Source organism: Schistocerca cancellata, chromosome 3 (assembly GCF_023864275.1).
Source record: "Schistocerca cancellata isolate TAMUIC-IGC-003103 chromosome 3, iqSchCanc2.1, whole genome shotgun sequence".
Classification (NCBI taxonomy): domain Eukaryota; kingdom Metazoa; phylum Arthropoda; class Insecta; order Orthoptera; family Acrididae; genus Schistocerca; species Schistocerca cancellata.
In genome coordinates, this window is record NC_064628.1 from 814,413,654 (window position 1) to 814,440,611 (window position 26,958).

The window sequence follows — 26,958 nt, forward strand, 5'->3', positions numbered from 1 at the left end:
CAAGATTCGACGTGAACGACAGGTCCTTCGGATTCCACGTTAAACCGTAACTACAGTTTTCCCCGTAGAACAACTGGGGTAGGTTAGGGACATGCAAATCCCTGAATTAGCGTTAATTGAAAGACTTGCACCAGACTGTTGAGTCACACAGTACCTCATTATTATAGCCGTAGGGGGCGATCGACTCTCTACAATGAGTCATGTCGTCTACTATTTGAATGTAGGGCGTCACGATCTCATTTCTAACGAGACAATACAGAGACAAATGCACTCCACAGACTTCAGCAGCAGAGGAGTGAATCGCTGTTTTTTTCCCCTTTATTGAGATTCGATTCCCCCCGAAGGGGGCGGACTGGCAGCAGCTTAGTACGCGGCTCTTCAGCTTACAGAATTTCTTTTTAAAAAATGAATATAATAAAAAGAGGCGATAAAATCGGTGACTTACATGGTAAAATGGCGGAAAATTGTGGAACTTTAAACATAAAACAAAGGGTTGGCGATGCAATAAAATACACAGGAAGCAGTCAGGTAAAGTAATAGACAGGCAATTAAAAAACACGGCGACAGTCTGGTTTCTGTTTGCAATCACACCCAGCGACAGCACGATTTCTGTTCGCAACACTTTGGAAAGACGCACAACACTGAACACTCACTTGAACACTGCACTAAAAAGTTGGCATAAATATGACACGCTACAGCGCATATGGGGGGAACCTGGACAGATTTTGGGAAAGGAAAGAGGGAAGGAGAGGAAAAACGAAGTGGGGGAAGGGGAGGAAGGAGCTGACAGAGGACGAGGGCTCATAAGAGGGGGGGCTGGGCAGACGTGAGAGGGAGTGGGGAAAGGCAGGGGAGGGGAATGCAAAAGGACTCGGAGAGGGGGAGGAGAAGGGGGGAGGCAGAGAGAGGGTAGGTGGGGAAGAAACAGGATGGAAGGGAGGAGGGAAGAGGGAGCTCAGGGAAAGGACAGAGCAAAGGAGGGGGAGGTGAGGATCAGAGTTGATAGGAGGGATAAATGGAGGGAGAGAGGACACCATCCGGGAGGGGGAGTTGAAGGAAGCCACCATAGGAAAGGAGATGAAGGGTGTAGAGATGGAGGGGAGGGGGGGGGGGGACAACAGTGAAGGCGTGGCAGAGGGCGCGGTTGGAGAGGAGAGGAGCAACCAGGGGATGAGGGGGACCAAGGCGGCGGGAGGTGTAGAGTATGCGGATATTTTCGAGGAATAGAAGCAAATGGGGGAAAGGAATCAGGTCGTAGAGGTTCCGCATGGGGGACGAGAAGCGGGTGGAGTGCATGGCACTCGAGGATCTGGAGGGACTTATAGGGGGGGGGGGGGGGGGACGGATATGCAGGCGGGACTGGCGTAACAGAGGATGGGACGAATTAAGGATTTGCTCGCTGTTACATCACATGCAGTATTTTTCCATAAATTTTGGCCTCTCTGTGTACAGTAATAGTGCATCGCCTAGGTGAACTCTACCAAGTCTTTGACACATTGGCATGGAACGAGACCCTTTTTATGTTGCGTCCCAACATACAAGAAATAAACACCAGATTAATCGATTGCAGCAGCAGCATTAATCTCAGAAGTCAGTTCTGCCCCACATTGTAAAAATGACTCACAAACATACACTAAGTAATCAAAAGTATCTGGATACCACTATGTAATTTAGGATTGACCACTAGATGTCACGAGAGTCGGACCTGCTAGTATAAAAGGAGACAGAGTCTTGTGTTGCCAGCAGAGAAGCAGTAAGGGCGGAGTGGGTCAGTCAGGAGAGCTCAGTGAGTTCGATCATGGACTACTCATTGGATGTCACCTGTGTAACGAAACCATCCTTTCTGAAGCTGCCCAAATTACTGCTGCAGCGCAGAAAGTGATCCTGAGCAAATGTAAAACTTCTGAAGTCTCTCCGTGGCGAGAGCCGAGCCAGGCCATAACGTCTACGTCCTTGGTGTGACGTCACGTGTGCTGGACTGCAGTTGAAATTGCTCGTCAATATTTTAGAAAGTTTTAGTAGTCAGTTACTTATTTTAAAGTTTATATTTGTTAATATTTGCTGTAAAAGTAACTTACTAGTTGATATTCATTAATCTCAGTCTTTCTTCCTGTGTTATTGACTCCAGTGGTCTGTTATTCGTGAGTGTGCTTACGTCGTTCGTCCAAACCTCGCGCCTCAATAGTGTGTTTACATTTTGCACTCCGTGTTCAGGCCACGAGTGGCCTACCGGGACCATCCGACCGCCGGGTCATCCTCAGTGGAGGATGCGGATAGGAGGGGCGTGGGGTCAGCACACCGCTCTCCTGGTCGTTATGATGGTATTCTTGACCGAAGCCGCTACTATCCGGTCGAGTAGCTCCTCAATTGGCATCACGAGGCTGAGTGCACCCCGAAAAATGGCAACGGCGCATGGCGGCCTGGATGGTCACCCATCCAAGTGCCGACCACGCCCGACAGCGCTTAACTTCGGTGATCTCACAGGAACCGGTGTATCCACTGTGGCAAGACCGTTGCCGTTTACATTTTGCGGAATGGTTCAAATGGCTCTGAGCACTATGCGACTTAACTTCTTAGGTCATCAGTCGCCTAGAACTTAGAACTAATTAAACTTAACTAACCTAAGGACATCACACACATCCATGCCCGAGGCAGGATTCGAACCTGCGACCGTAGAGGTCGCTCGGTTCCAGACTGTAGCGCCTAGAATTTTGCGAAGTGCAGTTGCAGCTGTAGCGGTTATAAAGCTAAGTACTGACAAATATATTGTGAACTGTTATACAGTTATTAAATTTAATAGTTTTCAGTGGTGTTTAGTGCTATTTGTGGTAAAACAACGTTGCAGTAAATTTTTGGAAACGTTCGCTCACTATGTTTCTTAGATGTTCTTACGTGTTGAAGTCGTTTAGTAAATTTCGTGCTTTAGTTTTCAACTGACGTTTCTTCTTGTTTCTCGTTAAATATTGCAGTAAAAATTTCATTCGCTGTTTTACCTTCATCGAGTGTTCCAGTGGTCGCTTGAATTTTTGGTTTTAGCTAATAATTTTGCCAAGTTTTGTTGGTATTGGTATTAGTTATGGTTTGGTAATATTACCACACGTAGTTGCTTTCTTAGGAGAGAGAGAATTTCGAGAACGCTATTGGTAGTTCTACAAATAGTTCTACTGGTGTAAATGAACTTAGGTAACATACACGTATAGTTTTTTTCAGTAACTGTAAAACTTTACCACGAGTTAGAATTGTAGGCTCTGCCGTAGGTTTGTGAGTAGTGGGTTACAGTGTGGGATTTGTTCAAAGTATTTTCATTGGGGGGGGGGGGGGTTGCAGTGAGGAAGCCAGTGGGCATTCTAGCGAGATCCTCTCCTGGGAATGCAGAACTGTAGTAGAAATAAGTTGAAAGAGGAGCAGGAGCGTAAGATCTGTGCCCTTCAGTGCAGTTACAACACGCAAAGGAGGAACTAGATAGGTTGAGAGAGTGAAGGGTGCAGGGGAATGGAAACTGGCAGTTGGCAAGAAAGCAGCTAGGAGGAGGTATTCAGACAGTTAAACTTTGCGTATATGCAATACATTTGATTAACTGTCAGAGTTGTGTGGAAAGGAGCCTCTTGTAGCTTTAGATTTACAGAATATGCAGGAGTCCTCAGCCGTTAGGGGCCTAGGTCACTTGCAGAGTCCAACAGAAAGAAGAAGGTTCTGCTGCTAGGTAGTTCGCTCGGTAGAGCCATGGGCCAGCAGTTGCAGGAAGTGTTGGGGAGTGAGTACGAGGTCACCAGTATTGTGAAACCTAGTGCAGGATTGTCTCAGGTGTCTGACTGCATAGGTGAGTTATGTAGCACCTTATGTATGCACCTTTTTTTAGATTGAAGTAAGCTGATAGGTATACCTGCTTAAAGGAAGTCCCTCTAACTAAGGGCGTACCTTCAGAGGAAGTCGTGTTTCCAAGTAGAGAAGGAATTAGCATATTTCATCAAAATATAAGAGGTATTAGAGATAAAGTTAGTGAACTGCTTATAGATGTTGACTCTGAAATTACTGGCACATCGGAGCACCACTTAAATAATTTGATGATTCAGAGGCTTCCTTTACCTGGATACAGATTAGCTGGCTGTTTTTCAAGAAGTTCCTTGCGGTATGGGGGAGTGGCCATGTACATAAAAAACAGTATTTCATTTGAGTCCACTGTACTGTACTGAACAGATATTTGAATGTTGTGCAGAGGCAGTTGAATTTAGTGAAACTAAACTTCTAATTGTTGTTGTTTATAGGTCCCCTCACTCTGACTGAAGAGCATTTCTACTCAAGCTAGAGAGGGCACTTGATTCACTTTGTAGGAAGTGACTTCAGTATAAATTTTGTGTATGATGGGGCAAGAAAAAGGATGTTAGAAGATCTCCTAAATTCATATGATCTCATTCAGACTGTATTTTTTCCAACTAGGGTGCAGGGGAACAGTAGCACAGCCATAGTCAATATTTTTATTCACTAGATGGGCATTCTGTTAGTAAAAGGGTGAATGGTCTTTCAGACCACGATGCACAAATTTTAACACTAAAAGTCTTTTGTACTCAAACAAATGTCACATTTTATTACAAACTATGGAGGAAAGTTAATCCAACAGCAATAGAGAGTTTTTTAAACCTCGTAAAAGAACAAGAATAGCAGGATGTTTATAGTGCCTATAATATAGATGACAAATATAATGCTTTGCTTAACACATTTCTCATGCTCTTTGAGAGTTGCTTTCCATTAGAACGTTCTAAACGGGGTACTAGCAGTAAAAGGTAGCCCGGGCAGCTGACTTGTGGGATAAGGATATCCTGTAGAACAAAGTGGGAATTATATTAAAATGTTAGAAGTAGTCACAATCAGGCTACAGTAGCCCATTACAGACAGTACTGTAAGGTGCTTAAAATGTTATTGGGAAGGCAAAGAGTATGTGATATTCAAATAGAATAGCTAATCCACAGTATAAAATTAAAACCATATTGTCAGTTGTGAAGGAAGTGTTTGGGCAGCAGCACAAGGTCGACAGTATAAAGTCAGTTCGTAGTAAAAATATTTCTGTTACTGATAAATCGGATGTATGTATAGTATTTAACAATCATTTTCTGAGCATTGCTGATGAATTAAATAAAAATTTAGTTTCTACAGGGAACCATATAGCTCTCTTGGCAAATGCCTTTCGGAGATTGATGTCTGAAATACTCCTTTATACAGACAAGTGAGGGGGGAGGGATTGAATAAATAATTAAATCACTGAAGACTAAAGACTCTCAAGGATATGATGGAGTGCCTAGCAGAATATTAAAGTACTGTGCTGCACATGATAGCCACATTTGCAATTTTTCCTGTAGGAATGGTCAGTTTCCTGAACGATTAAAGTACTCAGTATTAAAGCTGCTTTATAAAAAGGGGTAAAGGGATAATGTAGACAATTTTATACCTATTTCTATGCCCTCAGTGTTTTCTAAAGTTATTGAAAAGGATAATTGACAATTTTATATCACACGATTTGCTATCAATTGTACAGTTCGGCTTTAGAAGTCATTTAACAAATGAAAGTGCTATATTCTCTTTTCTCTGTGAAGTACTGGATGGGTTAAACAAAAGGTTTCGAACGCTAGGCATATTTTTTGATTCCACTAAGGCTTTTGATTGCGTTGATCAAAAATATTGCTCCAAAAGGTTGGAACATTACGGAATATGGGGAGTAGCTCACAACTGTTTCGCCTCATAGTTTAGCAACAGACAACAAAAGCCACAGTGTTCAGAATGGCTGTGATGTGGGGTCTGAGTGGGGTACAGTCAAGAGTGAGGTGTCCTAGGGATCAGTGTTATATATATATATATATATATATATATATATATATATATATATATATATATATATATATATATATATGCCCTCTAGTATTATGGCTAACTCCAAAATATTCATGTTTGCTGATGACACTAGCTTGGTAGTGAAGGATGTTGTGTGCAACATTGGCCCAGTTTCAAATAATGCAGTTAATGACATAAGTTCATGACTTGTAGAAAATAAACTAACGCTAAATCACTGTAAGACTCAGTTTTTACAGTTTCTAACACACAATTCAACAAAACCTGATGTTCTAATTTCACAGAATGGGAATATGATTAGTGAAACTGAAAATTTCAAATTTCTAAGTGTTCAGATAGATAGCAAACTGTCGTGGAAAGCCCACGTTCAGGATCTTGTTCAAAGACTTAATACTGCCATTTTTACTATTCGAACGGTATCTGAAGTGAGTGATCCTTCGACACATTCGCTTATGTCTCGTATGGTATTATATTTTTGGGTAACTCTTCCCATTCTAAAAGGATATTTTTGGCTCAGAAACAGGCGTTTTGGCAATGAGTGGTGTAAGTTCACGAACCTCTTGTCGACCCTTTTTCAAGAGTCTGGTTAGTTTGATATTGTCCTCTCAATATATATATTCCATTCCGTATTGTTTTTTCTTGTTAACAGTATTAGCTTATTTCCAAGAATAAGCAGCTTTCACTCAGTTAATAGTCGGCAGAAGTCAAACCTTCATTTGGAGCAGAAATCAAACCTGTGTTTGGACCGGACTTCCTTAACTCTTGTGCAGAAAGGTGTGCAGTATACTGCTGCATCCATTTTCAGTCAGCTACCAAACATATGAACTAATGCAGAGTGCAGAAGCTGACAGAGTCGCCCCGTGAGAAGCTAATTGAGCTCTTATAGTGCAGTGACACTCTTTACAGAATGCCTCAGTGTTATCTCCTACAGCTTGTGATAACCATTGCATAAATGTCATATTTTTTAACCACTCTTCCACAATCTTTTCGGTATACTGGAATCTAACTTCACCCATTTCAAAAGAACTATAATCAGTCACTATGAGGAGAAGCACAAGCACCCTACTACTAACACGAATACAACAATAACTAAATAATATGGATAATAACAGGCAGCATTAGCGAATATTCGTTTGGTTCAAATGCTCAGTTCTCTACCATGGAAATACAATAATTATAATGGAAATATTATATCGTCTCATGTAATACTGAAGTTAGTTGTCTCACCATAACGTTTTTTTTCCAAACTTTTAAAATACTTTTAACATTTTGCTGTAGAAATTTGAATGTTACGCAACTTTAAATAATTCAAAATGAACTGTAATAGTTCATACTTATGTACATCTTGTACTCATTAATTACATTGTTGAGTTCCACCAGCAATTAAGCTTAGGTTTCTTATCAGATCTTATAGTATAACCGGTTGTAGGAAAGTAATTTCTTCTGTATCATGTTAAGAACAAGCTGAAGATTCTCAAAAACAACACTAAAGTTTAGGAATGAACAAAATATTTTTTCGAAGAATATAATATTAAAAAGACAAGAATTCAACAAAACAATTTTTTAAGAAGACTAAATTTCCCGCTAGCAACTAGATCTCAAATTTCCCAATCAGATGGCATTTCAAAAAAAATAGAACTGGTTGGAAAACAACTAAATAAGCAACACTGGGAGAGAGAATCAGAAATTCACATTATAGTTTATGTGCGGTAGTTGATAATGGCGTAAAATCATTAGGGACAACAATGCTAAAAGTAGTAGTGAACATGTGCAAGTGTTGTCACAAGTTGGCGAATAGGATTCTACGATTCTTGGACTTCACTCCCTAGACAAACATCACACGAAAAACGATGTTTTACTATATTCAAACCAGGTCATGAAGGTGTTGCCAACTGAGCTGCAAACACGTACGCTAAATATTGGTTTGCATGATAATATACTGTCAGGTACAGAAAAGCTTGATGGATCACTGTAGGTACTGACTTATTTGCAGAAGTACTGTGCAGTTTACAACCACAAGAGAATTGTATAGAATGCATTGCTTTATGCGCAGAAGCGTAGTGTGAATTATCAACAGAGACAGTAAATTTATGATTCCTGTGAGCCTCGATTATTTTGCATGGATGCGGTTAGTCTGCCACAGGGCTTAATGACTGCCACTTGAGATGTTTTGGATGAATAAGATATTGACACATGACGACCAAAGCCATAAACATACCACTAATGCGTCAGCATTGTGTAAAGAGGTGAATCACATACAGGATAGTGATCAATGAACGGATTGAATCTATACTGCTATGATTCCTGAATTTGTTTAACGCAATGGTCCATTACCAGCAACACCTGTTACACTACGTTTATATTCATGGGCAATAATGCTCCAGTCTATAGGAAGCCATACCAGGTATTGAGGTATCTGCAGCCATTGATGGAAGAATTCCTTGATCAGCCACTAGCATAGAGGTTCGTAGAATATAGTGAAAGTCCATGGGGCTCATCGATAATCATTGTTCCCAAAAAATCATCTAATGATGCTAAAAAAATATAGATTCTGTTGCGTCTCTCGATATCTCATCGTAAAAACTGACGCTGATACACATCCTAACCTCAATATTACCGAGACTTTAGATAATATGAGACAATGAATGTGTTTCTCAACGGTGAATATCTGCAACTACACTCCTGTAAATGGAAAAAAGAACACATTGACACCGGTGTGTCAGACCCACCATACTTGCTCCGGACACTGCGAGAGGGCTGTACAAGCAATGATCACACGCACGGCACAGCGGACACACCAGGAACCGCGGTGTTGGCCGTCGAATGGCGCTAGCTGCGCAGCATTTGTGCACCGCCGCCGTCAGTGTCAGCCAGTTTGCCGTGGCATACGGAGCTCCATCGCAGTCTTTAACACTGGTAGCATGCCGCGACAGCGTGGACGTGAACCGTATGTGCAGTTGACGGACTTTGAGTGAGGGCGTATAGTGGGCATGCGGGAGGCCGGGTGGACGTACCGCCGAATTGCTCAACACGTGGGGCGTGAGGTCTCCACAGTACATCGATGTTGTCGCCAGTGGTCGGCGGAAGGTGCACGTGCCCGTCGACCTGGGACCGGACCGCAGCGACGCACGGATGCACGCCAAGACCGTAGGATCCTACGCAGTGCCGTAGGGGACCGCACCGCCACTTCCCAGCCAATTAGGGACACTGTTGCTCCTGGGGTATCGGCGAGGACCATTCGCAACCGTCTCCATGAAGCTGGGCTACGGTCCCGCACACCGTTAGGCCGTCTTCCGCTCACGCCCCAACATCGTGCAGCCCGCCTCCAGTGGTGTCGCGACAGGCGTGAATGGAGGGACGAATGGAGACGTGTCGTCTTCAGCGATGAGAGTCGCTTCTGCCTTGGTGCCAATGATGGTCGTATGCGTGTTTGGCGCCGTGCAGGTGAGCGCCACAATCAGGACTGCATACGACCGAGGCACACAGGGCCAACACCCGGCATCATGGTGTGGGGAGCGATCTCCTACACTGGCCGTACACCACTGGTGAGCGTCGAGGGGACACTGAATAGTGCACGGTACATCCAAACCGTCATCGAACCCATCGTTCTACCATTCCTAGACCGGCAAGGGAACTTGCTGTTCCAACAGGACAATGCACGTCCGCATGTATCCCGTGCCACCCAACGTGCTCTAGAAGGTGTAAGTCAACTACCCTGGTCAGCAAGATCTCCGGATCTGTCCCCCATTGAGCATGTTTGGGACTGGATGAAGCGTCGTCTCACGCGGTCTGCACGTCCAGCACGATCGCTGGTCCAACTGAGGCGCCAGGTGGAAATGGCATGGCAAGCCGTTCCACAGGACTACATCCAGCATCTCTACGATCGTCTCCATGGGAGAATAGCAGCCTGCATTGCTGCGAAAGGTGGATATACACTGTACTAGTGCCGACATTGTGCATGCTCTGTTGCCTGTGTCTATGTGCCTGTGGTTCTGTCAGTGTGATCATGTGATGTATCTAACCCCAGGAATGTGTCAATAAAGTTTCCCCTTCCTGGGACAATGAATTCACGGTGTTCTTATTTCAATTTCCAGGAGTGTAGTAGTAGTCTCAGAAGGTAGATCTAAAACAACCTTCACGCCGCCATGGGGCTATTATTAGTATCGCACAATGCCTTTTGGATCCAAGAACACACTGGCTATGTTTCAGAGACTGTTATACAAAACGCTTCATGGATTAAAGCCTAAGTAGTGTATGGTATACTTGGATAAACAGTATTATCAAAAGATATGGAAGAACACATGAAACGTGTAAAAGAAGTATTCAACACATTATGAAAAGCGTGTCTGACGCTTAGCTTGGATAAATGCCATTTTGCACAGACACAGGTGAACTACCTCGGACACATTATTAGTGGTAAAGGTGTAAAAACTGATACACGAACAGTATCAGCAGTCCTTGACTTCTTGTAACAAAACGACGAAGCAAATACAATCGTTCCTAGGCCTATGTAAGTGTTATAGAAAATTTGTCAGAAATTTTGCAGAAGCCTCTGAGCCTTTGAATCGTTTACTAATAAAAGAGGCAAAATTTGAATGGCCAATAGTGTGTCCAAACAGCATTTGAGACACTGAAGAAAGCACTGTTATCGGATCCAGCACAGATATTTACTGACTTTGAGAAGCAGTTCATCTTCTCATGTGACGCCAGTAATCGCGTATTTTAAGTCAAAATGTAGATGTTGAAGAAAAGCCAGTACCTTACACATCCAGGCAACTGCAGAGTGTGGAACAGAACAATTCCACTACAAAAGAGGAGATGTTAGCTTGTAATTGCAAAGTAAACAACTTTCGCATATTTGCATGATCAGACAGTCACGGTAATAACAGATCACGCTGGCTGACAAGTTGGGCACTCAGACTGAGTGAATTCGACTGTGAAATTCTGCATAAACTGGGTAGGAAGCATACTGATGCAGGAACTTTCAGTAGGAAAATTAGAGTGCTGCAAGCACAGGGCGAAAGTATGGCTTAATGGCAGAAGGCACAAGCATACGATACAGACTGTCAGACATTCAGATCGCGACGCGTGATAGCGTACTCTGCAGATCAACGAAGTGCGAACCATGCGTCGTGGTTCTGACAATGTTCAGGAACGAGTTTTGCTACAAATGGGCAATACCACGTATTAATGGGTCATGGCGGTCACAGGACAGCGGATAGATGAGTCTTTGACAAATTCTGATGGAAAACGAGTAGACATGATGCGGAACGGTATGTGAGAGACAGCGTACCGTGTTCAGAGGGCTCACCTTAGTCATCGGAAAATCCCATTGCAAAGATTTTACAGAGGCATCTAAATGACTGGGCTAGAAATTTTAATAATTTAAATAATTTTATAGAACATCAGCAGGGAATAAGTATACAGGGTGTTACAAAAAGGTACGGCCAAACTTTCAGGAAACATTCCTCACACACAAATAAAGAAAACATGTTATGTCGATGTGTGTCCGGAAACGCTTTAGTTCCATGTTAGAGCTCATTTTAGTATCGTCAGTATGTACTGTACTTCCTCGATTCACCGCCAGTTTGCACAATTGAAGGAAAGTAATGTTGACTTCGGTGCTTGTGTTGACATGCGACTCATTGCCCTACAGTACTAGCATCAAGCACATCAGTACGTAGCATCAACAGGTTAGTGTTCATCACGAACGTGGTTTTTCAGTCAGTGCAACGTTTACAAATGCGAAGTTGTCAGATGCCCATTTGATGTATGGATTAGCACGGGGCGATTAGCCGTGGTGCGGTACATTTGTATCGAGACAGATTTCCAGAACGAAGGTGTCCCGACGAGAGGAAGACGTTCGAAGCAATTGATCTGCGTCTTAGGGAGCACGGAACATTCCAGCCTATGACTCGCGACTGGGGAAGACCTATAACGACGAGACACCTGCAATGGACGAGGCAATTCTTCGTGCAGTTGACGATAACCCTAATGTCAGCGTCAGAGAAGTTGCTGCTGTACAAGGTAATATTGACCACGTCACTGTATGGAGAGTGCTACGGGAGAACCAGTCGTTTCCGTGCCATGTATAGCGTGTGCAGGCACTATCAGCAGCTGATTGGCCTCCACGGGTACACTTCTGCGAATGGTTCATCCAACAATGTGTCAATCCTCATTTCAGTGCAAATATTCTCTTTACGGATGAGGCTTCATTCCAACGTGATCAAATTGTAAATTTTCACAATCAACATGTGTGGGCTGACGAGAATCCGCACGCAATTGTGCAATCACGTCATCAACACAGATTTTCTGTGAACGTTTGGGCAGGCATTGTTGGTGATGTCTTGATTGGGTCCCATGTTCTTCCGCCTACGCTCAATGGAGCACGTTATCATGATTTCATACGGGATACTCTACCTGTGCTGCTAGGACATGTGCCTTTACAAGTACTACACAACATGTGGTTCATGCACGATGCAGCTCCTGCACATTTCAGTCGAAGTGTTCGTACGCTTCTCAACAACAGATTTGGTGACCGATGGATTGGTAGAGGCGGACCAATTCCATGGCCTCCACGCTCTCCTGACCTCAATCCTCTTGACTTTACCGGGGCATTTGAAAGCTCTTGACTACGCAACCACGGTACCAAATGTAGAGACTCTTCGTGCACGTATTGTGGACAGCTGTGATACAATACGCCATTCTCCAGGGCTGCATCAGCGCATCAGGGATTCCATGCGACGGAGGGTGGATGCGTATATCCTCGCTAACGGAGGACATTTTGAACATTTCCTGTAACAAAGTGTTTGAAGTCACGCTGGTACGTTCTGTTTCTGTGTGTTTCCATTCCATGATTAATGAGATTTTAAGAGAAGTAATAAAATGAGCTCTAACATGGAAAGTAAGCGTTTCCGGACACATGTCCACATAACATAGTTTCTTTCTTTGTGTGTGAGGAATGTTTCCTGAAAGTTTGGCCGTACCTTTTTGTAACACCCTGTATACTGACGATAGTAGACTATCTTTCGTGATTCGCAGCAATTAGCAACTCCTGACCAACAAGCTAACACAGTAGCATAAGTGATGATAAATAGTTCCATAATATTGGCATGCTTGATACCATAATTAAAGATAGAGGCACAAAATTTGTATCAGATTTCATGAAACAGTTGTGAAATTTGTTTCGCATTCGAAAACTCCGAACAAAATCTTTTCATCTACAGGCAAGTGGGCAAACAGAAAGAATGTACAGAAGCATTACTAAAATATTAAGCCATTACTAAAATATTAAGCCATTACGTACATAGTCAGCAAACACAACTATTGGGACACGTACCTTCAATACATAGGCGCGGCCTACATTTCCAAAGTACATACCAGTACCGGTCTTTCGCCATATGAGAACAGCAGAAAGATGCTGCCTTCTTCAATATGATTAAGCCTATACTTGGAGCTAATAGTGAGCCAGTAAAAAAATTTCTAAAACGATTACGCGAAGTTTGGCAAACAATGAAGTGAGTGAGCATGAAAGCCTTAGAACGTCAGGAACGGACGGGCAACGTTTTGGGAAACTGTCACAGTATAGAACTGGTCTGTGGGTACTAGCAACAACTCCAGAAACACTTACAGATAGCAGGTGTTGTCCACACCAAGTTACTGAAATGACGTAACCAGTAAAGATTGAATTACAGTTACCAAAGGAATGCTCTGCGTCAGGCCATTCAAAGGAGCTGTGAATGCATTGCCACAAGTCCTATAAGGTACACCAGTACCAACGAGAGCGTCTATGAAAGTTAGGATACACACAGTGCACGTTACGCACTCGGATGATGAGATAAGTAGTTTCTTATCGGGTTTCTATGTTGTTTCAGGAGTTATTGTGTACATTCAATGTCTTTGTTTTGTTAAATGTTACATTGAATTTATTTTTGTGGTGTATATCAAGCGTTTTGGAAGTTTACTCTTTTCCTTTTTTGTTGGTGAGTAGGGTAGGAGTTCTTTTTACTGTTGTCTTTTTCTTTCTCATCCATTTTGAAAACGGAGGGTAATGATAAAAGTTCCTTTCTCTTAGGAATCGTACCAGCACGGGCGTCCGGAGGACACTGTCATAGTTCTGATGTTGTTTCACTTCGTTATGGAAGGAGTACTGAATAGAGTTCAGAAGTAGCCTCTAAATTCTGGAATATTGTTTTCCAGACAGACAGATGTGATACTGATTAGCCATCGGTAGAACTGAGATTGATCTTCGATTTAGGGGAAGTAAGGAATAAGGTTCATAGGTTACAAACCGTATTCGTGGGAATACACAAGGAACCAAAGAGTGACAAACTTTTAGCGGAAGGAAGGGGTTAGTACCAAGAGCGAAGGCCCTCTTATTGGAAACTGAGAACACAGCTTAAGTAAATAAATATTGCAGCATCGCTGTCACAAGTGCGAAGAAAAATAGGGTGGCTGGACGCACGAGCAAAGTTGCTGAACGCTGTATTTGGTGCAGTGGACAGTGAGAGCGTACGAAACTTAACTAACACGGTGGGACAAATACTGTCAGCAGCTGCCACTAAAACCACAGTGGAATGGCATACTACGCAGCTGTCAGTTCTTGAGTAGAGTGTGGTAAAAAAAACCACGAAGATGGAAGGGAACTAACTAAACAAGTAGGACTGTGCACGAGAAACACTATGTAAACAATAAACAAGAACTTATAGAGAGTACAGAATCAGTTAAGCGCACTAGATGGAAGAATGACTGTAGCTGCACCTTACAAACATAGGTGGATAGCCTCAACGACGCAAAAATGGAAGTAGTAACGCTGCAAGAAGAGGTTTACCTTGCAGTAAAGACTTAGTTTTGCACTGTTGCCTCCGTAACAATTCTTAGCAGGATTAATCGAGATACAAAAGGAATTTCCCGCAGAGCTACAGTATGTGGTGGAACTGAGAAGAAATCGGCGCTGTTGTATCATATAGCAACTGTTAGGTTAGTACCGATGGAGCAAAGCTATCTGTTGCACAAGCTGCGACATCGTCGCTATAAAACACAGTGACCCGTATGTGTAATAAGTTTCCTTTAATTTACGTCTATGGTCACAATCTTTTCTGTTTAACAGATTACCGGTTTCGGTCTTTAATGACGATCATCAGATCTGTCTCATAAAAAGAAAGTCCTGATTCCGCATTTAACAGTTGACTATGCCACTATGGCTGCAGTGCATTAGGACTTTGTTTTTATGAGACAGATCTGATGATGATAATCGAAGACCGAAACCGGTAATCTGTTAAACAGAGAAGATTGAGACCATAGACGTAAATTAAAGGAAAATTATCTGTGTCATTTAGATTTTCGATGGTGGACATGAAATCTCGATACCTGTCTGTCACGGTTCACCAACGTCCAATAACAGGGGTGGGGGCTATAGGCAAGGAGATACAAGCATGAACTCAGGAAGTGATGATAATCTTGGAGCAGGAAAAAATTCACGTTCTCATGTCACTGGAAGAGTTGTGAGAACGTCGGAGAGAAAACGTTACAATGACTCTAGCCAGGGTGGTACATACGGGCACATAGACATGTGAAGTACAGTTGTTCTTAGAGGAAATGGAAGCGACAGAGTGCCAAAGAGAAGTACCGGCCCTACAATTTCATATCCAAAGCCTAGAGGGCTCTGGATTTATTCACTTTTCTCGCAAGAAACAATAATCATGAATTCGGTTTCAATAAAACTCCATGTCATTTCAAGCAAGTATGTCAATTTTTAGCTATCTACCTACATTATTCCGTGGAGTATTGAATTTTTAAATGCTAACGGACTTTTGGGTCACCCTGCAGAATGGTCTCCTCTAAACGAACATATATTTATCTATTCTCAATTCTAAAAGGTATGCTCCCTAGGGGCTTCGATATTTGAGTAAGAAAATTTATTAACATTGCATAAAACACAAATACGTTCATCGCACTAAGTTGTTCACTCATCTGGGGCCGTGAAGTTTCTAAGAACCCTCAGTAGATGGCAGTACTGATTTTAAATTGTCGGTAGCGTTATAGCAAGAATGGTTCCCGAGAAGAGTGCTCTGCGTGGAAGTACTCTGTGCGGTGTCCCCTGATTCCTACAGAAAGAAATAGTTTGAAGATTTCCACAGGGCAGATATGAAATGCAACTGCCATTGTCCACTGATGCGTCTTTATTTGCGGGAAACACTACCATCATGAAGTTATCTTCAGCTCTGCTTTCATAGTCTAAATGGAAGTATCTGGTAGGGCTCTAGATTGTCAGTTATAAGTATATCAACCAGTATACCATGTTACTTTTAATGGGTCAGTCACCTTATGTCCAAATTTAATCTACAAAAACTGCTGTCAAAATTTAAATCGCCAATGGGGAATACATTTCCTGTATGACATAAGTTCTGTTTGCAGGAACTGAGTTCTACAGCACTGTATCCACGTGTGTTCCGAGGACTGGCAGAGACACTATAAAAAGACCATTCAAGTAGGAGAGGCATACTTTGAAAAAGATCACGTAAACACTGAAATCGAGTAATAAACATCTGTCAAAGAAATCAGTCTCAATCTTTGTTGACCAGTCGTCTTACATTCGATGACGCCTCTCACCATTAGCAATGCTAAAAATTCCCTTTCGCCTTTATTGTCAAATATTGACATTCGTTACTGTAAGCAATTTTTCAACTGCTAACCAGGCCTGTTCGCTACTATCTGGATGATGCCACTGTCACTGCATCCACCTGAGATCACCTAAGAAATCCTTGCATACATACCGAAAGTATCAGTAATTAGTAATCAGTAATCTGGCCTATCGCACAGCTTTCGTAAGTGTCTATTTTTCTAAAGATGATTTGAAAAGCTAGATCATATTCTAAGTAAAGGAGACATACTCCAGTTCGGACAATACTTATTGTTAGTGGCTATTGACAATTTGATGTTCACAAAACTGTAAAGAACTTCCTTCCTTCTAAAAGAAGATAAATAATTATCATCTCTGCCTCAGTCAATTACCCAGTGCTTAAATAACTTTTTGAACTGATGCAGTTTAACTGGTGACTAACTTTCCAAACTGAGTTCCATTGCTTCGAAAATGGAAGTCTGTGATGTTTACTTTGACATGCCTGGTCCTGGTTACACTGCAGTTTAATACATAGCATGTTTGTGCAAAAAAGTTGCTGGCGAGAGAGTCGAAAGATTGGAAAAGATGTGACACAACAGCCTTCGAGATGTATGAAACGGTACACATCACTGATGTGCTAAGTGTGAGCAGACTAGGCCGCATAAACTTACCCTGAGAACAGCGATATCGTTCTGGCTTGTATCGCTGTTGTATTTGGAGTGGACGAAGGCTGCGGACACCTGCACCCTGGTGCCTGACGAGGTGTACACGCTGCCCACTGACACGCTCAGCAATTTGGCGGGTATCCTGCAACATTACACGTCCAGGCGACGGACCATTAGTTACACTCATATCTGTGTATATAACTTGCAAAGTTATTTTTATGCAATTTGATCGACATTTGCTCTACTCACCATCTAGTCAGCATCGTATTAACACCACAAAAATACAGAAGATGTATTCTTTAAAATCACTAGTGAAAAATTATGTGGACAAGTCTCAGAACATTGCATTGATAGGAGACACAGAGCAGAATGAGGAATTCCAGCTTCAAGAAAGAAAGAAAAAAGAGACACGCCTATCACAAGAAAATTAAAATCTGTGGGGCAAAGAAGAAATTAGTGAAATCAGGAGTGACCAAACGCGAAGATCTAACATGTGAAGGGATGAAAGTACTTAACAGTGCAATCACTCAGTTATGCGTGGATGTGTGGACCTGGGATGGTGGAATAATCGTAAAGACAGCTACGGAAAAGCATTCTGTGACTAACATCATGGAACTTAAAAGCCTAAGTTGTCCGAGATTAAAGTGGTCTTTTGTAAAGAAACATTTCATTTTGTAGCATTTTTTTTCTTGAAACCTGTTATGATCAATTACCTTCTTTGATTTACTTTTAACACTAATTATACATTTTTGTTCACTTTGCTTACTTACAGTACCAATATAACTGTTATTTCACTACTACTTCACTAATCTCACAGGATTTTGATTAAGATGATTAATTCATTGCCAAACCCAATGAAGTGACACAAGTCATGGGAAACCTCTTAATATCGTGTCGGACCGCGTTCGCCTGGCTTCGTGCAGCACCGCAACGTGGCACGGACTCAACGAGACGTTGGAAGTCCGCAGCAGAAATATTGAGCCACACCACGTCTAAAGCCGTCCATAATTGCGAAAAGATGGCAGTGCAAGATTTTGTGCATGAACTGACCTCCTGACTATATTCGATAAATATTATGTGGGATCCATTTTGGGCGATCTGGGTGCCAAATCACTCATTTGAATTGTCCAGAATGTTCCTCAAACCAATCTCGCACAACTCCCAGTGGCGTGGCCCATTATCATCCATAAAAATTCCACAAATTTGGGAACATATTATCTATGAATAGCTGCAAATGGGTCAAATATTTAAATGCGTGAGAATCCCTAAGGGACCAAACTGCTGAGATCATGGTCCCTGGACTCACACACCACTTAAACTAACTTACGCTAAGAACAACACACACACCCATCCCCGATGGAGGACTCGAATCTCCGACGGGAGGGGCCGTGCAATCCGTGACATGGCGCCTCTAACCGCGTGGCCACTCCGCGCGGCCGTAAATAGTCTTCAAGTAGCCAGACACAACCTAGGTCGACTGCTTCGTGGGCCTGTACCACACTCGAACCCTACCTATCATGAGCTCTTATCACCTGAAACTGGGACTCATATGACAAGTTCACTATTTTTCAGTCACCTAGGGCCCAACCAGGATGGTCACGAGCCCAAGGGCGCTGTAGATGTTTTCGTGCTGTTAGCAAAGGCACTCGCGTTGGTCGTCTGATACCAGAGTTCATTAACGTCAGATTTCACCACACTGTTCTAACGGATACCTTCGCCGCACGTCCCACATCCATTTCTGCGGTGTTGCTTGTCTGTTAGCACTTACAACTACGAAAACGCCGCTGCTCCCAGTCGTTAGCGTCGGTCTCTGCGTTGTATGTGGGGAGAGGTAATGCCTGAAATTTGGTATTCTCGGGACACGGTTGCATATTGAATTCCCTAACGATTCCCGAAATAGAATGTTCCATGTTTCTGCTTCCAACTACTATTCCGCGTTCAAGTCTGTTAATACCTGTCGTGTGGCCATAACCGTGTAAGACTCGTTTTCACAGAGTCACCTGAGTACAAATTACACCTTCTCCAATACACTACCGTGTTATACCTTGTGTACGCAATACTGCCGCCATTTGTATACGTATGTATCGCTGTCCTATGACTTTCGTCATCTCAGTGTAATCGTTTTATTCATTACTAACATAATCTCCCAGATATACAGTTTCTTTGTTGCCCTTACTTTTTCATTCATTACCGTTATTATTATTATTATTTCTTTCCTTTCTCAGACGTTATGTCTGGTTAAAAATGGAAAGTGACGAAAACTTTGATCAAGCGTGACTTCCTTTTAACTGTACGGTATATGTTACATTGCATTTAAGAACTTTCGGGTAATTGAACATGTATCAATAATTACAGATTTCTGTAGTTGTATATATACGTTTGGATGTAGCTGTATTGCGTTGATGTACTGGTGGATATTGTGTGGTATGACTCCTGTAGTTGATAGTATAATTGGTATAATGTCAACTTTATCCTGATGCCACATGTCCTTGACTTCCTCAGCCAGTTGGATGTATTTTTCAATTTTTTCTCCTGTTATCTTCTGTATATTTGTTGTATTGGGTATGGATATTTCGATTAGTTGTGTAAATTTCTTCTTTTTATTGGTGAGTGTGATGTCAGATTTGTTATGTGGTGTTGTTTTATCTGTTATAACGGTTCTGTTCCAGTATAATTTGTATTCATCATTCTCCAGTACATTTTGTGGTGCATACTTGTATGTGGGAACGTGTTGTTTTATTAGTTTATGTTGTATGGCAAGTTGTTGATGTATTATTTTTGCTACATTGTCATGTCTTGAGGTGTATTCTGTATTTGCTAGTATTGTACATCCGCTTGTGATGTGATCTACTGTTTCTATTTGTTGTTTGCAAAGTCTGCATTTATCTGTTGTGGTATTGGGATCTTTAATAATATGCTTGTTGTAATATCTGGTGTTTATTGTTTGATCCTGTATTGCAATCATTAATCCTTCCGTCTCACCGTATATATTGCCTTTTCTTAGCCATGTGTTGGATGCATTATTATTATTATTATTATTATTATTATTATTATTATTATTATTATTATTATTATTATTATTTTCAGTATAATCACTCTTTTATTACCATTGTCTCATAGCATCAAACACTGCTCATCTTGTCACTGTGTTTTATCGATCTCTACAAAACTCACGAAACTTCACCTTCACTCCCTGTGCCAGACAAGCGTAACTGATCTTGAACTTCCCACTTCCTCTGGCCACTTTCTCCCGCTTCCTACCTGCCTTTTACAGACCTGTGCGCCTCTCTTCTCCCCATTCTGCAAGGCAGTGGGGCGTCACTGACTGTGCAACTCATCCTACCTGCCACAATGCAGCAGAAACTACGCGTCACAGATCTACTCTGCAACTCGCTCGCACAAATGTGCTACCCTTACCACCCGACTGAGTTCTGCAGCATATTTCAAGACCTCAGCTATCATATTACATTCCTGTCGAAGACAAGGCTGAAGCCCTGTATTCGTTCCAGTTCTATAAGTCTTGATGGTTACATTTCTCTCAGACGCTATACAGGGTGGTCCATTGATAGTGACCGGGCCAAATATCTCACGAAATAAGCATCAAACGAAAAAACTACAAAGAACGAAACTCGTCTAGCTTGAAGGGGAAACCAGATGGAGCTATGGTTGGCCCGATAGATGGAGTTGCCATAGGTAAAACGGTTATCAACTGCGTTTTTTTAAAATAGGAACCCCCATTTTTTATTACATATTCGTGTAGTACGTAAAGAAATATGAGTGTTTTAGTTGGACCACTTTTTTCGCTTTGTGACAGATGGCACTGCAATAGTCACAGAGGTATAAGTACGTGGTATCACGTAACATTCCTCCAGTGCGGACGGTGTTTCCTTCGTGATTTTACCCATGTTAAAATGGACCGTTTACCAATTGCGGAAAAGGTCGATATCGTGTTGATGTATGGCTATTGAGATCAAAATGACCAACGGGCATGTGCTGTGTATGCTGATCGGTATCCTGGACGACATCTTCCAAGTGTCCGACCGTTCGCTGTATACTTACATTATTTAAGGAAACAGGAAGTGTTCAGCCACATGTGAAACGTCAACCACGATCTGCAACAAATGATGACGCCCAAGTAGGTGTTTTAGCTGCTGTCGCGGCTAATCCGCACATCAGTAGCAGACAAATTGCGCGAGAATCGGGAATCTCAAAAACATCGGTGTTGAGAATGCTATAGCAACATCGATTGCACCCGTACCATATTTCTGTGCACCAAGAATTGCATGGCGTCGACTTTGAACGTCGTGTACAGTTCTGCCACTGGGTACAAGAGAAATTACGGGACGATGACAGATTTTTTGCACCTGTTCTATTTAGCGACGAAGCGTCATTCACAAACAGCGGTAACGTAAACCGGCATAATATGCACTATTGGGCAACTGAAAATCCACGATGGCTGCGACAAGTGGAACATCAGCGACCTTGGCGGGTTAATGTACGGTGTGGCATTATGGGAGGAAGGATAATTGGCCCCCATTTTATCGATGGGAATCTAAATGGTGCAATGTATGCTAATTTCCTACGTAATGTTCTACCGAGATGTTTCACTGCATGACAGAATGGCGATGTACTTCCATCATGGTGGATGTCCGGCACATAGCTCGCGTGCGGTTGAAGCGGTATTGAATAGCATATTTCATGACAGGTGGATTAGTCGTCGAAGCACCATACCATGGCCCGCACGTTCACCGGATCTGACGTCCTCGGATTTCTTTCTGTGGGGAAAGTTGAAGGATATTTGCTATCGTGATCCACCGACAACGCCTGACAACATGCGTTAGCGCATTGTCAATGCATGTGCCAACATTACGCAAGGCGAACTACTCGCTGTTGAGAGGAATGTCGTTACACGTATTGCCAAATGCATTGAGGTTGGCGGACATCATTTTGAACATTTATTGCATTAATGTAGTATTTACAGGTAATCACGCTGTAAAAAAAATAGTTCAAATGGCTCTGAGCACTGTGGGACTTAACATCTAAGGTCATCAGTCCCCTAGAACTCAGAACTACTTAAACCTAACTATACTAAGGGCATCACACACATCCATACCCGAGGCAGGATTCGAACCTGCGACCGTAGTGGTCGCGCGGTTCCAGACTAAAGCGCCTAGAACCGCTTGGCCACCGCGGCCAGCCTGACCACGCTGTAACAGCATGCGTTCTCATAAATGATAAGTTCTCAAAGGCACATGTATCACATTGGAACATCCGAAATAAAATGTTCAAACGCACCTACGTTCTGTATTTTAATTTAAAAAACCTACCTGTTATCAACTGTTCGTCTATAAATGTGAACCATATGTTTGTGACTATTACAGCGTCATCTATCACAAAGCGAAAAAAGTGGTCTAACTTAAACATTCATATTTCTTTACGTACTACACGAATATGTAATAAAAAATGGGGGTTCCTGTTTTAAAAAAACGCAGTTGATATCCGTTTTACCTATGGCAGCGCCGTCTAGCGGGCCAACCATCTGGTTTCCGCCTTCAAACTAGACAAGTTTCGTTCTTTGTAGTTTTTTTCGTTTGACGCTTATTTCGTGAGATATTTGGCCCGGTCACGATCAGTGGACCACCCTGTAGACGTAACAGAGGAGGGGGCAGTATGTCAGCATACCTACGCCTAGATTTGTTCGCCATGGTCGTGCTCACATCTAAAAAACAAGACACGCACCCTGAATACATTTTCATTGAGATTAAATCGCACAATAGAAAGCGTCTCATCTGCACAGTAGACAATCCACCTAAAGTGGGACAGTTCTCTAGCTTTGAATGTACACTCTCATGTCTTGAGTCTTTGGATGAATACGTAATTGTAACTCGAGATACCAACATAAATTTGCTAAGAGCCCTTCTGTATCAAAATTCACACAAATATTTTCCTGCTCAAACCTTGCACTGATTCCACTTGGGCCTTTCACCATACAGCTGGCAGCAGTAGGTTTGTTTTGATATTCACAACCAAATCTCCAAATAGAGTATTTGCAATGCTCAGATTCCTGCCCTAATTTGTCTGCTCATGATGACATTCTTGTTGCAACACCAAAATAACAAACCGCAAGTGGCGAATTTTACAGATTTTAACCTCATGAATATCTCTGAGATTACAGCTAACGCTTATATTTCTTGGCAGACAACGGCAGGCAATAACTTCGAAATAAATAATGAACTATACAACTTCACTGAGAGACTCAATAATTTATACTACAAACACGCTCCTCTAAAAACAGTACGAAAAAGGGGAAAACAGGTAACATGGCTTGCAGACCACCTCAAACAGCTTATGAGTGTCAGAAATGCAGCATACAGGGCATGCAGACCGCTCATGATCTTTGATAATAATCATCTCACCTACAAGCAACTACGCAACTAAGTTAGTCAACCTGTCAGGAATGCAAAGCTCAGGTATACTCACTTGCTAACTGAGGACTTTCACAGATCTGCCATACTGTGGAAAAATTATGATGTAAAGGAATAAGCAAACCCAAATCTGCAGCTGAACCTCTGGTTCCTGTTGAGGAACTAAATGAGTATTTCGCCACGCCGATATCTTCACCTGAGCAATGCACAAGTCGCAAACCATCGATGCCCTTAAAGTATCAGTGACTGGTACAAATAAAAAATTATTTCTGTAGCTTGGAAGCCCTAATCCGCTGATGAAGTCAGTTGCGTAAATTCGTTCAGCAGCTGCAGGGCACGATAATATAAAAGCGCAGACGATTAAACTTCTAGTCGATCTTTTTCTGCGCAAAATAACGGACATTTTTAACCATCCTATGACCTCCAGCCCCTTTCCAAAAGCCTAGAAGCAGGTATTCATAAAATCATTACCCAAGGAGAACTCTGCGAAACAGCTTTCAGATTATAGGCTCATTTGCATTCTATCAGCATTACTGACAGCTTTAGAACACATACTTCATGAACAGCTTGTTAATTATTTAACATCAAATAACCTTTTAGACGAATATCAATCCGGTTTCCGGAAAATTGCAGCATGACGACTACTCTTGTAAAGTGACTGACGAACTGACTTAAGCTATAGATAAACAACAGGAGACTATTATGTGCTTTCTCGATTTCAGCAAAGTTTTCGACAATGTACAGTGGTTCCGCTCATACCTTATATCTCGCCAACATTGTGAAATGACTGGAACAAAACGGTCACAAAGGAGAAATGTAGTATTAGGGGTCCCACAAGGATCAATATTGGGCCCGTTACCCTTCTCATATGTTAATGATGGGTCAACTAATCTCACCCACTGCAAAAATCAGCTATAAGCTGAAGACATTCGGTTATATCTGAGTGCAAGTCCAACAAACCTGTGCATAACCATCCAGTATGTAAATGCCGATAAATTTGTCCTAACAGTGTGGGCACAGAGCAAAGGTTTGGATCTTTCCTTTTTTCTAATCCATATAAAACGCAAGCAAACTTAATCGCTTATTACCCCTCAGTTAGGATAATCTCTTCTACTATTAACCCTAAATGGCACAGAAAAATCTTTTCTTCTTCTGTAAAGAACTTGCGGATAATTCTGGACCACCATTTACACTTATCAGAACACGAAACTACAGTCTGTAAGAAAACGTGTTAGCGCCACTTCACTCACTACAGAAATATGAAAAAGTATTGCCTTTCGAGCTTCGAAAGAAGGTTGTAGAGACGCCAATAATCCACATATTTGGCTATACTTCGTACGAAAGCTCACACACGCTGGAATTGGCGATGAATGCTTGTGTAAGATGCATTTGTGACGTACACTTTGTCGACCATATCACAAAAAAAATGGTTCAAATGACTCTGAGCACTATGGGACTTAACTTCTAAGGTCATCAGTCCCCTAGAACTTAGAACCACTTTAACCTATCTAACCTAATGACATCACACACATCCATGCCCGAGGCAGGATTCGAACCTGCAACCGTAGTGGTCGCGTGGTTCCAGACTGAAGCGCCTAGAACCGCTCGACCACCCCGGCCTGCTACCATTTCACACCAGCCTATAAACAATTAACGTGGCTTCACATCGATAAGCGTAGAGATTATCATGCTCTAAGTTCGCTCTGTCGTCTGATCAGTCATTGCACTTCCTCTTATTTGTGTTCAACTCTTATTCTACTATCTGACCACTGCAGCAGCTATTCCGAACTAACATCATTTTCTTCACCCAGGAACCCGACTTTGGATAACCGTCCTCAAAACATCAAAGAAATTAAATTAGTTCAAAATCTCAAATGACAGCTAATTCTCCACTTTATATCACAATAGCCATCTTTCCTACGTTCTGTGCAGCTCATTCTCGTCAGTCCTCCTCCCTCAGAATTACTCCCTACCCCTTGTTGACAGGTTTCTCTTCCTTCCTAGCAGCCACTGTCATTTCGTATGTATGTGGTGTCCGTTCTTTTGGACATGTCTCAAAGAACGGACACCATTTTGATCCAGAAGCCCCTATGAATTAAGACACAACGGAATTACAGACATTGGCTGTGAATGGGCACTGATTTAAATCGATGGGGAAAGTTGAAAATTTGTGCCAGATGGGGATACGAACCCGCGTCTCCTGCTTACTAGGCAGTTGCTCTGACCACGAAGGCATACGGACACAGTGGCTATCGCCCTTGCGCCGGACTACCCTAGCAACTTATCCACTCACTACTAATGTACTGCCCCTTCCCCATTACCCTCAGTACACGCGACATCTCGCCGATTCCCGTAAGAGTACGCGTTCTCCACTTTTGTCATCCATTCCGCTTTTGATTATCTAAACATGGCTTTAAATATGCTGAGCTAATCTATGTTATTGTAAATGCCCATTACTATTATTATTAATGTCAGTTATTACTATTATTATTATTATTGGGAATTTGTAATATCTTTGGCATTTGTCACTCATGATCAGATGTAAGAAAGGGCCCTAATCTAGTCGAGATAAATAAGCAATAGATAAATATTACATTACTAGTACGAATTTATCTTGGTAGTATAGTTGCTGATAGCTGTAAGTGCATGATCCAAGCTCTTAAAAATCCTATGTTTATATTCTAACTTCCTGCGTTTTCTGTTGCGTGGTTAGTAGTACAGTAGTAGTTGCTTAGCCTCTTGGACAAACTAACACGCTGATCGGCATATCGATCAGATGAAAAAAATATGTGATTTAAATCACCTTCTGATGTTGAGTCGTATGAACAAGCTTAATAATCTCTAGCATCTGTCCTGCAGAGCTAATTGAGGAAATTGGTGTGATACAACCACATCCTGGTCTCTGAATTTCACAAAATGTCCTATCTGTAAACCACGGTCTTCAGGTCGGAACAAGTTGTAGTATTAGCAATGATTCTGTCATCATGTTTCTTTTGATACATTACACGCTCTCGACTTACAACGAGAAATGTGATCGGATGCATTGAAATCAGGGATAAGCAAGTGTCTCTTGTGTGTTGCGTTCCCTGTTAAAATAGCTGCACACACTCCTTCTTTTAGAGGTCTTGGTGTGATGGTGTGCTGAGTTGCATGCTGCTGTAGCTCAGCCACTATGTGCATCAAGTTGGTAATATGAACGTTGTTGTCCCTCCATATATCACAGACGTTGAAAGCTGATACTACACTTAGTGAGCCTACTACGATTGAGATCTTTTTCAGTTCAAGCCTGACGCACTGCAGAGTTTGTACAAACACCACTCTATGTTACGCTTCAGCATGATTTGACTGAAGAAATTGTTTGCTCCACTTGGAGATCAACGCGAACGAAAATATTATCCAGATATGG

General features: G+C 42.2%; 1 protein-coding gene and 1 pseudogene across 3 annotated transcripts in view; both read right to left on the reverse strand.

Annotated features, from left to right (window-relative positions):
• The window catches only part of LOC126177087 (trypsin alpha-3-like), a 346,712-nt gene that overhangs the window by 222,810 nt on the left and 96,944 nt on the right, over window positions 1-26,958 (reverse strand). The window contains exon 4 of one of the 3 annotated variants that reach the window (XM_049924338.1): window positions 17,203-17,269. The exons of 1 other annotated variant lie outside the window; for it this stretch is intronic. In XM_049924338.1, the coding sequence (XP_049780295.1) occupies window positions 17,203-17,269 (67 nt within the window). Of the gene's footprint in view, window positions 1-17,133; window positions 17,270-26,958 lie in introns of all 3 variants that reach the window. One more of the 3 variants, XM_049924337.1, reaches the window with a different exon arrangement.
• Window positions 2,401-2,518, reverse strand: LOC126177574 (5S ribosomal RNA; annotated as a pseudogene).